The sequence below is a fragment of the Linepithema humile genome, chromosome 4 (genome assembly GCF_040581485.1).
Source record: "Linepithema humile isolate Giens D197 chromosome 4, Lhum_UNIL_v1.0, whole genome shotgun sequence".
Classification (NCBI taxonomy): domain Eukaryota; kingdom Metazoa; phylum Arthropoda; class Insecta; order Hymenoptera; family Formicidae; genus Linepithema; species Linepithema humile.
In genome coordinates, this window is record NC_090131.1 from 388,670 (window position 1) to 401,442 (window position 12,773).

At 29.4% G+C, this 12,773-nt stretch overlaps 3 protein-coding genes across 7 annotated transcripts; 2 read left to right on the forward strand and 1 right to left on the reverse strand.

Annotated features, from left to right (window-relative positions):
• Positions 1-14: 14 nt before the first annotated feature.
• Positions 15-1,586, reverse strand: LOC105669244 (COMM domain-containing protein 3). Its single transcript, XM_012362102.2, has 4 exons — positions 1,411-1,586; positions 944-1,304; positions 591-862; positions 15-468 (listed from the first exon to the last, which is right to left on the reverse strand). Exons 2-4 carry the CDS (start codon positions 1,074-1,076, stop codon positions 298-300), a joined length of 576 nt encoding a protein of 191 aa, XP_012217525.1. The 5' UTR covers positions 1,077-1,304; positions 1,411-1,586; the 3' UTR covers positions 15-297.
• Positions 1,587-1,905: 319 nt separating this feature from the next.
• Positions 1,906-2,947, forward strand: LOC105669245 (ejaculatory bulb-specific protein 3-like). Its single transcript, XM_012362103.2, has 3 exons — positions 1,906-2,063; positions 2,279-2,501; positions 2,720-2,947. Exons 2-3 carry the CDS (start codon positions 2,282-2,284, stop codon positions 2,908-2,910), a joined length of 411 nt encoding a protein of 136 aa, XP_012217526.1. The 5' UTR covers positions 1,906-2,063; positions 2,279-2,281; the 3' UTR covers positions 2,911-2,947.
• A 763-nt stretch (positions 2,948-3,710) lies between these two features.
• Positions 3,711-11,883, forward strand: LOC105669243 (putative leucine-rich repeat-containing protein DDB_G0290503). Of its 5 annotated transcripts, none has more exons than XM_012362098.2 (14): positions 3,717-4,021; positions 4,505-4,572; positions 4,678-4,816; positions 5,029-5,206; positions 5,321-5,428; positions 5,532-5,810; positions 5,951-8,335; positions 8,402-8,516; positions 8,717-8,921; positions 8,994-9,174; positions 9,267-9,428; positions 9,511-9,663; positions 9,745-9,837; positions 9,929-11,883. In XM_012362098.2, the coding sequence occupies exons 2-14, from the start codon at positions 4,559-4,561 to the stop codon at positions 10,138-10,140; spliced, it is 4,224 nt and encodes a 1,407-aa protein (XP_012217521.2). In that variant the 5' UTR covers positions 3,717-4,021; positions 4,505-4,558; the 3' UTR covers positions 10,141-11,883. The 5 variants fall into 5 exon arrangements, with proteins under 5 accessions (XP_067209086.1, XP_012217521.2, XP_067209085.1 ...); XM_067352984.1 differs by having other exon boundaries at positions 3,718-4,005; XM_012362099.2 differs by having other exon boundaries at positions 3,719-4,005; positions 5,535-5,810.
• The last annotated feature ends 890 nt before the right edge of the window (positions 11,884-12,773 follow it).

Sequence of the window (12,773 nt, forward strand, 5' to 3'; positions counted from 1 at the left end):
ATTTTGGATAAATATTAAGTTGCACAACAAAGGATACTGTATTTTTAATCAATTTTTATATATGTGTATACGTGCATGCATATACATGTATAAATGTATAAAATACAATAACTCTACATTGAATTAAAAGATTCTTAAGTTTTTTTCATTATAATACAAAAATATAACTGGTTGCACCTATATATATATCAAACTATGTATTATTCATATAAACTATCCTTCATATATACATACCGCTACTAAAGCAAGGAGAAAATATATTTCTAAATTGCTGATTCATAATCACTCATTAGACATTTATATGTTAGACATTTTCTCGAGATGTCTTACAATATCTTTTAACTTGTATACTAATTCTTGTAGCTGTTGTATGGTACATGTAAATGTCACACGTTTTATGTCATTACATTTCCTTATACATATTTGAATATTACAAGCTGGTATACTGATAGAGCGGCAAATGCTAGCCTGTAGTTAAGAGCAGAATACTTCATATAACTTATGTAACAAATATTTTTATATTGTTGGAATAATGCTACATAAAGTAATCCCATCACAATTAAAATATTATCAAAAGATAAAGCATTTACCTTAACACAATGATGTAAACGCCAATCTATATCTACTATATGTGGTACATTGTCTCCCATCAATTCCAACCAAGTCTGAATATCTTGTTTATTGTTCATATAAGTATTACATAATTTTTCTACTCTTTGTCCTTTAATATGCTCATTATGTAAAAAAATTTTTAAACTCTTTTCATCATAATCATATCTAGCAGCTTCTATAAAGAGGCAAGATATATTGGCAACAGCAGCTTTCACCAAATCTGATTTGAATGAATATACAACAGCAATGTCTACAAGCATAAATAATTATAAATATTAATGTCTCGAATATTTTTACACATAGTGAAATAAATTCAGTAAAATTTATTTACTTTTAGCATCATTATTATTGTTACGAATATGAGATAGTATAATGTTTAATAATTGCACAAATGTTTCTTCAGATATAGTGTTGCTATTTTGAACGTCCGCTAGGCCACTAATAACCTCTTTTGCCAATTCCATCTTGGCGTAATATCAATTATTTTTTATTATTTTTATATCAATTATTTTAATGCAAATAATTATAGTATTGATAGAAAACAATAAATTTATATGCACACTCCGTTCAATACTTTTAAATAATTCAAATCAGGTTTCTGAAAACCACAAGTCGATTTCGTGTGATTATTGTTGAATTAGCTAGCAATTTGCTACTTTTTATATTCGTTCCATTCCAATGAGTAGCCTTGCCTAAAATACAAATAAAAAAAAACAAAAAATTGTGTTAATAGGGTTAGTGTACATACATTAACCTAGCCTAACTTTTCATAAGATGTTTATACGTTATATCACAAACCATGTCTTATATTCGTAAATATGACATTTAAAACATTTCCTGCCTTCGTCTCGCTATCTCGAGCTGCACACACGATAATTATTTCTATTGCTCTCTGCCAAACTATCAAATTATACTGAACTGTCAGAAATAGGTTATACTGTGGCTTAGATGCTGTGGATGGAACACCAACACAGCCATAAATTTAGAGAGCGTAGAAGTTAAATGACAAAGAAGTAAAAGAAGGAACGTAAAGCATAAACGGCAATAATCAACATACAATCGACACATTGTTATAATTCTATATACATCTGCATCTTTAATCGTCACGTCTTTTTTTTCAAATAAATTTTACGTGACATTATAAACAAATAATATTGCATTTATTTATAAATTTTGAATAAACCAGCAGAAATATTATACGATTGTGAGACATTGTATATATAAAGATTCACGTTTCACATACACTACCATCAGATTAAATTAGTTAATTGTGATGGTAACAAATATATATCAACGTAAAAATTCGATGATAAAGCTTCTCTTTTTCGTACAAAGCTCAGTACGCTCGTATAACGCTAATTTGTGACATCCGTGTGTAAGAACATTGGATTTAATTTGGCCACATATACTGTGGCCAATACAAGTTAAATAGTCTAAATTTCAAACTTTAGGTAAGAATACTGATAATCCTCGCCTAAAACGGTACTTTGAAAAGACAATTTTATTACAACACATGGTCTGCTTTAATATTTTTATATGCATATATCAATTGTAACGAAATTTGTTTTAATTTATATTAATTTCTGTTTTATTAATTTTATTTAATATTTATTTGCACTTTTCTTATGAAAGCAAATTAATTTAATTTATATTGTAATTTATATAGAATATGGATTACTACAAAAAGGATCATAAGAGAATGAGACTCACACTTGTATTATTGCTGAGTTTCTTAGCATCTGGACTCGCTACAGGAATGGAATCTTATCCGGATACATATGAAAACGTGAATTTGGATGTGATTCTTAATAACGAACGTCTTTTCAATCAATATATGGATTGCGTTCTTGATAAAGCCCCTTGTACTGCAGATGGACATTATCTCAAACGTAAAAGCATAATTCACACAATTTTATTTTGATATCATAATTTTAGATATTATATTTTTCTTAAAAGCCAAAAAGAAAATCGCATTCTGGAAAAGGAAAAAAAAAGGACAATTGATTTCATATTGAAGTAAAACAACGTTCAGCTTCTACGAAATATATTTGTTCCAAATGTGTTCACATGTATGATAAACTAAAATAATTTCTAATTTGTTGCATAGATATACTACCAGAAGCCGTAGCTACAACTTGTGAAAAGTGCAACGTGAAGCAGAGACAAATGGCAAGAAAAATAGGCAATTACTTGAAAAACAGTAAACCGAAAACCTGGGCAGCATTTCTTGAAAAATACGATCCTAATAAAAAGTATATTGCAACTTTTGAACAATTTCTGGTACAAATAGAAAAATAATTTAACTTTTTTAAAAATATATTTGTATTATTATGTATATATGATTTACTTGTTTTATTAATAGATCAATATCATGTTTATTTGCGCGAACAAATAAAGTCTCTGCGTAATAAAATCGCAAGCGGCCACATGTTCATTAATTTTATAAAATTTATTATATATATATATATATATATATATATATATATATATATATATATATATATATATTATTGCAAAAGAATGAAAAATTAAATTTAGCCAAATGACATCATTATAATCATAATCGTGTCGACATTCTTGATATTGCCGAAAGATGCTAAAATGTATGAAAAGTATTTTGCAACCGATCTAATTATATATTTGTGATTTTTAATTAACAAGTGACTTCCTGTTGACTTTTGTCACATTATATAATAATCATTAAAAATCATATAAAAATCTTACACAACATGTGCAAAGTGTTTTAAAATTTTTTGAGCATTTTATTGTTCTTAGTATATACGTTGAGAAGTGGAAAAAATTAATTATTGAAAGAAATTAATTATTAGAAGCTACGAAAGAAATTATTTCTATAGAATTCTGTCGCTTTTAATAAAACATCGCTCATTTTGTCGGTAGACAAGGTCGAATGAGACTATATTGGAGACGCGATTAGATTGGATCTTGAGATGCCAGTAGAAATGATTATAGAGACATTCCGGCTTTCCAATCGGGCCTCGAAATAGTCGGAACTGTGCGAACTGTTATTAGGATTACATGAAAAGCAAAGAGGTGTCGAAGTAAAGTCGATAATTACGATCGGCACACTTACCATCGACGTACTCATCAAGTCGCAACAATTAACCAAGAGATGGCGCTGTTCCCAGTAAAGCTTTTTTATCATCCTGTGTTCCTATTAACTTGGTTTCCTAATCCCGGCTAAAATGAACCGTTTCGAGTGCACATGGGCGCATGTATGCGGTTGTATGCGGTTCTCGGCGGTGTGGGAAAATTTATATTTGCTGAAGTAAAGGTGTATGTGCTAATAATTTTTCGAAATAAATATTACATGTTGACATTATAACAAGAATGGATATTAATAGTGAGGGTTTAAATAACGTCGAAAACATGATTGTAAGTATTATATACGGTGAGTTTTAAGTTTTAATCGCATGGGTATATAGGTTATATTCAGAAGTTAGGTTATGTTACTAGATTGTTTTGTGTTTTAAAGGATTTAAGAAACATTATTTTGATATTTAAAACTTTTTTTTATGGAAAGAGAAAAAAAATATTGTATAAAAAAATCTATGAATAAACCATGCGGAAAGTACTCATTGGGATCGCAGGGCTTATGTATGTATATCATGCCGGTATATTAGCAGTACCCGATGCGTCTTTTTTATTCTAAGTATTGAAAAAATTAATAGTAGCCTTGTGGTTATTGTTCGCGATTAGATTTTGTTTCCTTTCCATATTTTGCACATATGTCTTTATTTTTACATGATTACATCAACTGCTGTAATAATAGTGTATCTTTAGTATATCTTAGCGTCTTAGTATATCTTCTAGATTATTATTTTATCACTGGAAAATTCAGAGATTTAATTAGCAAATAATGTTACAATTTCAGAATGACAATTGTAAAATAAAAAAGACTTCATCATATTTATTGTTAAAACAGAAAATGAAGATGACAAAGTAAGTATTTTCGTGTTATTCTATACTTTTTATTCGATATAGGTCTAATTTTGAAATATTGCACAGTAAATGCTTTAACAGAGTTTAATAGCTTGTCTGTTTCAGTGATTTAATTAAGCAATACGCTGAAAAAGACAAAGAAATTCAATCTTTGAAACAAGATTTGGAAGTTACAAAAATAGAAGCCATGCATATGATGTCTAATTCTAAATCTGACGTAGATAAAATAGCGAAATTAAAAAATGTAAGTAATATATTCCTAGATTAATTTATTATTAGTCTCTTTAGATTATTTGTTAATAGTAATTTTATAAAAGATAAGAAATTTCTCTCCAAATTGATTTATATGCATATATTGTTTTTTTTATGTGCAAACTTGTAAACCTAATATGTTAACTGACAAACCATAATATTCTCTGAAATGTTTCATATGTTAATAGTATTAATTTTTTATAGAACTTGATGAATATTGAAGAGGAAAATAAAAAATTAAAATCCAAAGTAGATGAATATGAGATAAGTATAGCAGCATATAAACAGACTATACAACAGCTAAAATGTAAAATAGAAGAAATGGAAGATGAACATGGCTGTAAAACTATGGAGTATAATCTACAAAAGTCTGGTTTTGAAGGTAACAATTAATAAAATGTTTTTTATACATTTCTCATATTATTTAGTTGATGTAAAAACATAATGGTAAATTTTTTAATTTTTGTCTTTAAGAATAAGATTTATTCTTTTGCAGAAAAAATTAAAAGTTTGGAATGTGATTTAAAAAAGTTCAAACTAATACCCAAAAAGAAAGAGAAAAAAATCACTTCTATCAATTCTGATGCAACTAAATTCAGTACGGGTGAGTATAGAATTAAACACAATTTCTTATGGATATATATATTGCAAAGGTATGTGTGTTGTATATTATTATATCATATACTGATAATGTGAATTAATGTTAGCAGAAACTAAATCAACTGCAGATGTTGGTATCAATGTGTCATTATGTGATAGTGTATTAAATACAAAATCCGAAGTACAAGACAAAAGTATTATGACTGATAAATTTTACAATACAAAGGATGATCCGTATCCATTATTTTGTGCAAAATGCGAAGCTCATTTGTCTCCAACAATAACTCCTGAAAAAATATGCAGAACAATGAGCACATATCCAGAATTAATCAATGAAAATATATTTTCTCCACCGAAAAAAATCTTGCCGTCTTGTTTATCACTTGGTAAGCAGAATTAATGTATAATGTAATTGTCTGATGCGTTTGTAAATTATAAATGTGAAATGAGCTTATATATATGTATACTTTTATATAATATAATATTTACATTATTATTACATTTCTCTTTCATTTTTAATTTTTAGATGAATATTCGGACTCTACAAATAAATGTGAAGACACTTTTTCCTTTGGAGTATTACCCACGTCACTTCTGAATCCATGTAATAATCAGTATAGTGATCCCATGGAGAATCATTTAAAACCTCAATTGAAACATTCATCTAGAACGACACAAAGTTCTGAAAACGAATTAAAGAGTTCAAATATTGCAATGCATGTCCCAGTTGCAACCAATATATCCACTAATTACAGTTCTGCAAAATTTACTTTACCCGAAAATATTGACTGTATGAAAAAATATTACTCTGATTTATTAGCTCAACACTCTTCGTCTTTTAAACAAATACAAAGAAAACTTAAATTGTTGGGAAGTAAAATGAAGAAACTCCGAAGATCACAGAAAAAACAGAGAACTAGTTCTTGTCGTCATCATTGCGTTAGCAATCATGATAATGGTGCCTTCCTAAATTCAAACCTTCTTTCCACAATTTGTAAAGGTGTAGCACAGTATTATGACGAGAAAAGGGAAAACGAGCGAAAAATCGAATCAGAAAACTATAGTGCAGAGAAGATACAGTTAAGAAAAAGAAAACGATCGGATGATGAATATAATGAATATAATGTTAGATATAATGTTAAAAATCCATTTTCATTACAATGTGAAAATCTTGAAAAGGATACCCCTATAGAAGATACTAGTAATATACTTGAAGAGGTTGCTGAAGAAACTGATACTCTACAATCTTCGCAAATATTATGTATAAATAAGAGCACTCCAACATTGGATGTAAATGCATCTAATGTATCTTTTAATAGCACTGATCAGTCGTACGAGAAAGCTCTAGTCGCTCACAGAGAGATTGTATCTGATTCAGCAGAAGAGGTATCTCCCGAAGATAGTGATAGAAAATCACATTCAAGTAATGATGAAATATGCACAAGCAATAATTTATTAAGTGAAAGTAACGTAGAATCTGTCAACGAATCTGTCATGGAAATGACATGCTTGTCATCTGATGATGATAATAAAAATTGTGATGAACATTCCATTGATCATGCATATAGCAAAATTCATACAATTGCAGATGAAAGCAAAATGAAAGGAAAGAATCAAAATAAAGAGAAGTTGAATAGCCGCTTGTTAAAAAACATTCGAAATTTAAAAAGAAAAACACAAACTAGTCACATAAATAAGCAAGAGAATATTGAATCAGGGCCTAATCATCGTTCTGAACTTAATGAGTTAGCAAAAAGACTACAGGTCGAAAATAAGAATAAGCCTGACAATCGTACGATACAGATTAAGAATTTAAAAAGAAACTTAGGAACACGAGCAATTTCATTTATAAATATGCAAAAGGACAGTATTAAGGAAAGTGCCATTGAGTTGTATTCCGAACCATCAAAAAAGTTGCGCATTGCACATGTTCCAAAAACGTCATCAGTTCCTCAATTGAGTGTTAATCAGCACACAGATTATACACATCATAGGATAAAAAATATAGTTAATTCAGAAGTATCTCGACAAAAATATGGTAGAATTCAGCAATTAGGTACACCGACTCAAAAACTTACTTTATTAATCAAAAATGAAAAAGATTACGAAATAAATAAAAATTGTGATGAAAAAAATTCTGTCGAATGTATTAAAGCACGCAGCATCGACCAAAAGCCTACAAGTGAAAAATGTCAAGACAATTTTGCTCTGCCTATTACGAATAACGAATATGCACCTACAACCTCGGAATTTAATAAAGGTGATGAAGTCTCAATTGAAGATGGAACTGATGAAAATGTATCAATAAATAGAGAAACGACGGGGACATCGGTCAATTGCGAGGAAGTCGATGCGCAAGCAAAGACAATCGAGCCTAGAGAAGTGATAACTCCGGCCATTGAATTGTATTCTTGTAATGCAATTCAAGATAAGCATTGCGACGATCGCGAGACATCAAAGAATATGAATGTGAATGTGTTAACGTCAAATCGATTGGCTGCATTGGAAGCAGCAATGCGTAAAAGTCATAATCATGACATATCTGATAAAACTTCCAAAATTCAACATTTGCCGCCAAGCGACAGTGCGATTATTGTTGAAGACTGTGTTGAAGATGACAATGATACGGAAGAATCTCTTGATAAAGCAAAGAATATAATAGGCACACGAGAAAAACTAAGCATTAATAATGGAATGACAGGAATACAGGCTACCGAGACTCGGATAGAAGACACATGCTCAAATGAACAAGACAAAAAAATGAAATCTATTCCTGTTCGTTGTGTCGATATAAATGATGATGAAGAACCCCAAACGCCGATGTGTCGATTGACTAAATATATCAATAATAAAAAACGAATTGTTCGCAAGAGGCCGATTAAGAAAATAACATACATTTGTAAATTAGCAGGTATTTAACAAACAGGAAAATACGAATTAACTATTAGGCGAAATTTCTAATACATATATGTTTTAGATAAGTTTGTGAAGAAGCAGTTGGAAAAACTTAGGGACAGTCTTTGGGAAGATTCTGTATATTGTGATGTAATGCAGAAATTAAAGAGCACATGCGGACCTCGTATAATAGCCAAGTAAGTATAACATTTCGTAAATATATAATCGTCAGGCGAAAAATATCTTTTTTTTTCATTACATTAGACAGATATGAATATTATACATGGCAAATAATTATGTAAATGAAATTATTACACAGTGAACGATTACGAATTGCTTTTATTGTATCTCAAGTTGAATGAAGAAAAGAGTGATGCTTCTTTTCTTATTATTTCAGATGCATAGTGGAATTTTTATTGGAGAATGTCAATTATATGGAGGATTTGGACAAGTCATTTACCCCTCCAGCACCATTGATGACGACGTTTGAGCAGAAGATTATAGCGCTATTAATCGATTTAGACGCGTCGAAACCAAAGATTATTCATTTCGTACAAGCTGCTATCGAGTACAACCTATTTAAGCTTACTAATGAAGTAAAGGTTTGTATTTGTATTCATTTAATTCGTTAAACGAGATAACAAAATGAATTAAATTATACGATAAATGTGTAGGTGCAAGTTGAAACACTCACGCGAATTTACGTCATCTTATCACGAATCAAGAAAGATAGAGAAAGAGTACGCATGATGTGCTGCAACGCTCTTTATTGCTTGGGATTTAAATCGATAAATGTTCTATACACGATATTAACATGCTGGCCTGAAGTTCTTCCAAACGCTGAGACCAATAAAGGTATTAAGATGTGACGATAAATTGTGCAAAATTGCTGTTATTTGTAGTAGAAAATACGAACGTATGCTGAAAAATTTTTTGAATCCTTGCAGGAATATTACCAAAGTGCATAGCTTTTCTCATCGGCTCGCAGTGTGCTAATGAATTCAATAAATTAACCGCATTAAAGTCGTTAATATCGTCATTTTATAAATATTCTTATAATAAAGAAACAAAAAAAGATATGATCAAAGAACTCATGAATGCTTTGAAAGGTAATCCATATTTTTCACACTATGTTTCTACAGACTACGTAACATTTCTGTAGATTATATTGCAGATTACATTTTGTTGCAGCTGAAAAAACCAATGGCTTAGAAACAGCTATTATACTTGTTGCAAAGAGAGAAGGGCCGTCCTGGACATATCAAAATATTATTCAATCCGATTTATTGCCAATGATCATCAACCATGAGCTTCCCTGTGTATATAGCGCGTTTTCTCTACTTGGTATGATTATTTTTCGTTCATTTTATATTTTTGACATAAAAATATTGTATTTTACATTGACATTATCACATATGTTTAAAGGAAAGCTTATGCGTGCATTCCCATTGAAAGATACAGACCATGTTGTGCAGGATATCAGCGAACAGCTCCGTGACCTCATTCAGTCCGGCCAAGGTTGTATATGCCGCATGAAAAACTAATTTTCATTATGCAAAATAGTATATTTGTATAACGTGCAAATATAACTTTATTTATTTCCAAATAGGTTCGGAAGATCAACAAGAAGGCATAATTTCTGCGTTGCTCAGTCTTTCTAGACACAAGTTTAATATTGTCGCACAGTGTGTAATAAACTGGACACCGAATAAATCTTTAAGGCCAGCGACCGTCACACAATTGGAAGCATTTATAAATGCGCGTAATGCAAACTTTTGGAAACAATACTTACAGAAGAAGTGTGTCCAAAGTAAAAAGTGACACACTATTTACGTTAAATGATTATAACATCTGAATCTTTTTAATTATTGTTATAGTCCATCTTATAAACAGTCAGGTTGAAGTACAGTGAGAAACAAGATATCACACGAATACATTATGAATGTAATATTTATTGTTTAAAAAGTTTTGGACAACAAGTTTTGTTGTCCCTTTGATTTTAGCGAAATTTACAAACGTCACACATATTTAGGTCACAGAATTCCTTAATCTCATTGCAAACTTGGTTTACACAATGCTCGTCTGATTTCGTTTTTATGTTGTTTTATTATTAATTTTTACATACTACTAATCTACATTTATTTTAATGTAGACTGTAACTTTTAATATTGTATATTGCTACACGTCATATCAAAAACTAATTGACATCTTCACAACTTGTTTCATGTTTATAAAATTCATGTACATTACTTCTGAAATGTTAATATGTTTTTTTGTAATTTTTAAAATGAAAAGAGATCTCTTTTTGTAAAAATATATAAATATTAGCAAGTTATACGGTTGTCTTACACTGCTCGTTATTTTTTTTTCAAAATTTCTGCTCTATATATCCTAACGTTAATCATATATGATTTCAATCTTTAGTTTAAGATTTAAAACTTAGACATAATATATCCAAAATTGTCAGACCAAATGATAAAATACATAAACAAAAAAAAAACTTTGTTACGATGGAAAGTTAAAAAATAATTGATATCAGCTTGGCATGACAAAAGAGTGAAAATAACAGTTTGTACTTGCAGCAGTAGATTCAATCATTTCACCAATGCACACATCTCGTTTCGAAATGTAGCGAAACGAAACATTGGTCTGAACAAAATTGCATATAAATATTTATGAGATTTTGATCAATATGACTTCAAGCGTGAGTCTCAATTTAATATCCATTTCTGAAAAAGCACGTCTTTAGTGGGAACTAATAAGCATGAAAAATTGCATGTGCATATATATACTACTCTAAAAAATTAAGCTATTATATTTTTCGTGAAAGAACACACAAGGCAAGTTTTACATAACTTTAACTTTGTAACAAATAATTGCATCAAGTATCGAAAAAAAGTATTTTAAAGCGCTGAATCTCTACTTCGGAATGCTTTTTGCCGATATAATGCGATTATTTGTTATAAAATTATAAAAGTTATTTGAAATTTGTCTTCTTTTTTGATGAAAAAAGCAAATAATTCCTTGATCTTTTTGTCTAGCGTATAAACAGAAAATGTGTATCTACTTTAGTTGTTTGTAATATATCTAATTGTAAGCGTTATTTGAGGTAATATTCCATATGATATCGTCAGATATACGTTAGACTAAATATTAATAAAGCAAAAAAGAAAGTTGTAAAATATCAGTATTCATACTAGAGATTTAGAAACAAGAGATTACAAGTTTTTATTTTTAATATAATAATGATAATAATAAAAGTAATTACAATAATAATAATAATAATAATAATAGATAATAATAATAATAATAATATAATAATAATAGGTAATAGATAATATTTAACATATTATAAGCTTTCATTCACAGAGAACGTTAAATTTATACATGTACATTATTTTTTACAAAAATAATAACAATGTTTTGATGCAACATTGCCGATTAATTATATTTTTTCTTGTTTCGTTAAAATGCCATGTTTAGCAATTCGTTTCGGATCAATTTCTTGTCGTTTTTCTCTCTGTCCTTACGTATTTATCGCGCGCGCGCGCGCGCTTTTTTTCATCTCTAATCAACTATTTCTTCCAGTTATCGATGTCTTTGGTACATTAACATCGGACAGCATACTATGGAGATTTGGTATTTCTCGGATGGGATAACCACCACCATCCACCGTCATCAAGTGCACATGAAAAATGCTCATGAAACTGAACATTGCACGAAGAAAATTGTCATTTTTAGATTCACTGTGAGGGAATGATGTGTAATAAAGATCGTGTAATAAATTTCGAAAAATTCGCACGAAAGTTCTAAATAAAATTCTAAATTCTAAAATCGACAATATTGATGATATCGACAATATCATCTAACAAAACAAAGAATTAATAGCTATAAAATCACTGACGACAAGTGTTATTGCTTTAGTAGTATTAACACCAATAATTATACAACTAATGTATATAAATTAATCTAATTAGCGAGCAACATTACAAATTACTATTGCAGATTAAATGTGCTAATATTCCGGAAAATATAAATAATACGTTATTCGGTATTTCTAGTGATTTTGTACGCTTTGTATTCTTCATTGTAAATATGAATTTTTAGCAAAAAGTAAATTTCACGAATGATGATACAGAAAAAGGTACTACAAGTTTTTAAATATATTCATTAGATGTTTATGACTTTGAAGTCGTGGTCTTAGGAATAAGAGAGAGAGAATGTTACATCTGAATTTAAAGTATTAAAAATATTTAATAACTTTAACCGGCAAATATGTATCCTTTGTTTTGACCATAAGGAATCGTGACATAGTTTAGTAGCATTATTTTTCTATTTTCATAATATACTCAGCATGATATAATTTAAATAATGTTATCCGTCTGAACTATATTGTAAGATAGTTGTCGCGCGACGATAGTGCGAAAAGAATGGCATTTATATCATTTTTGGGT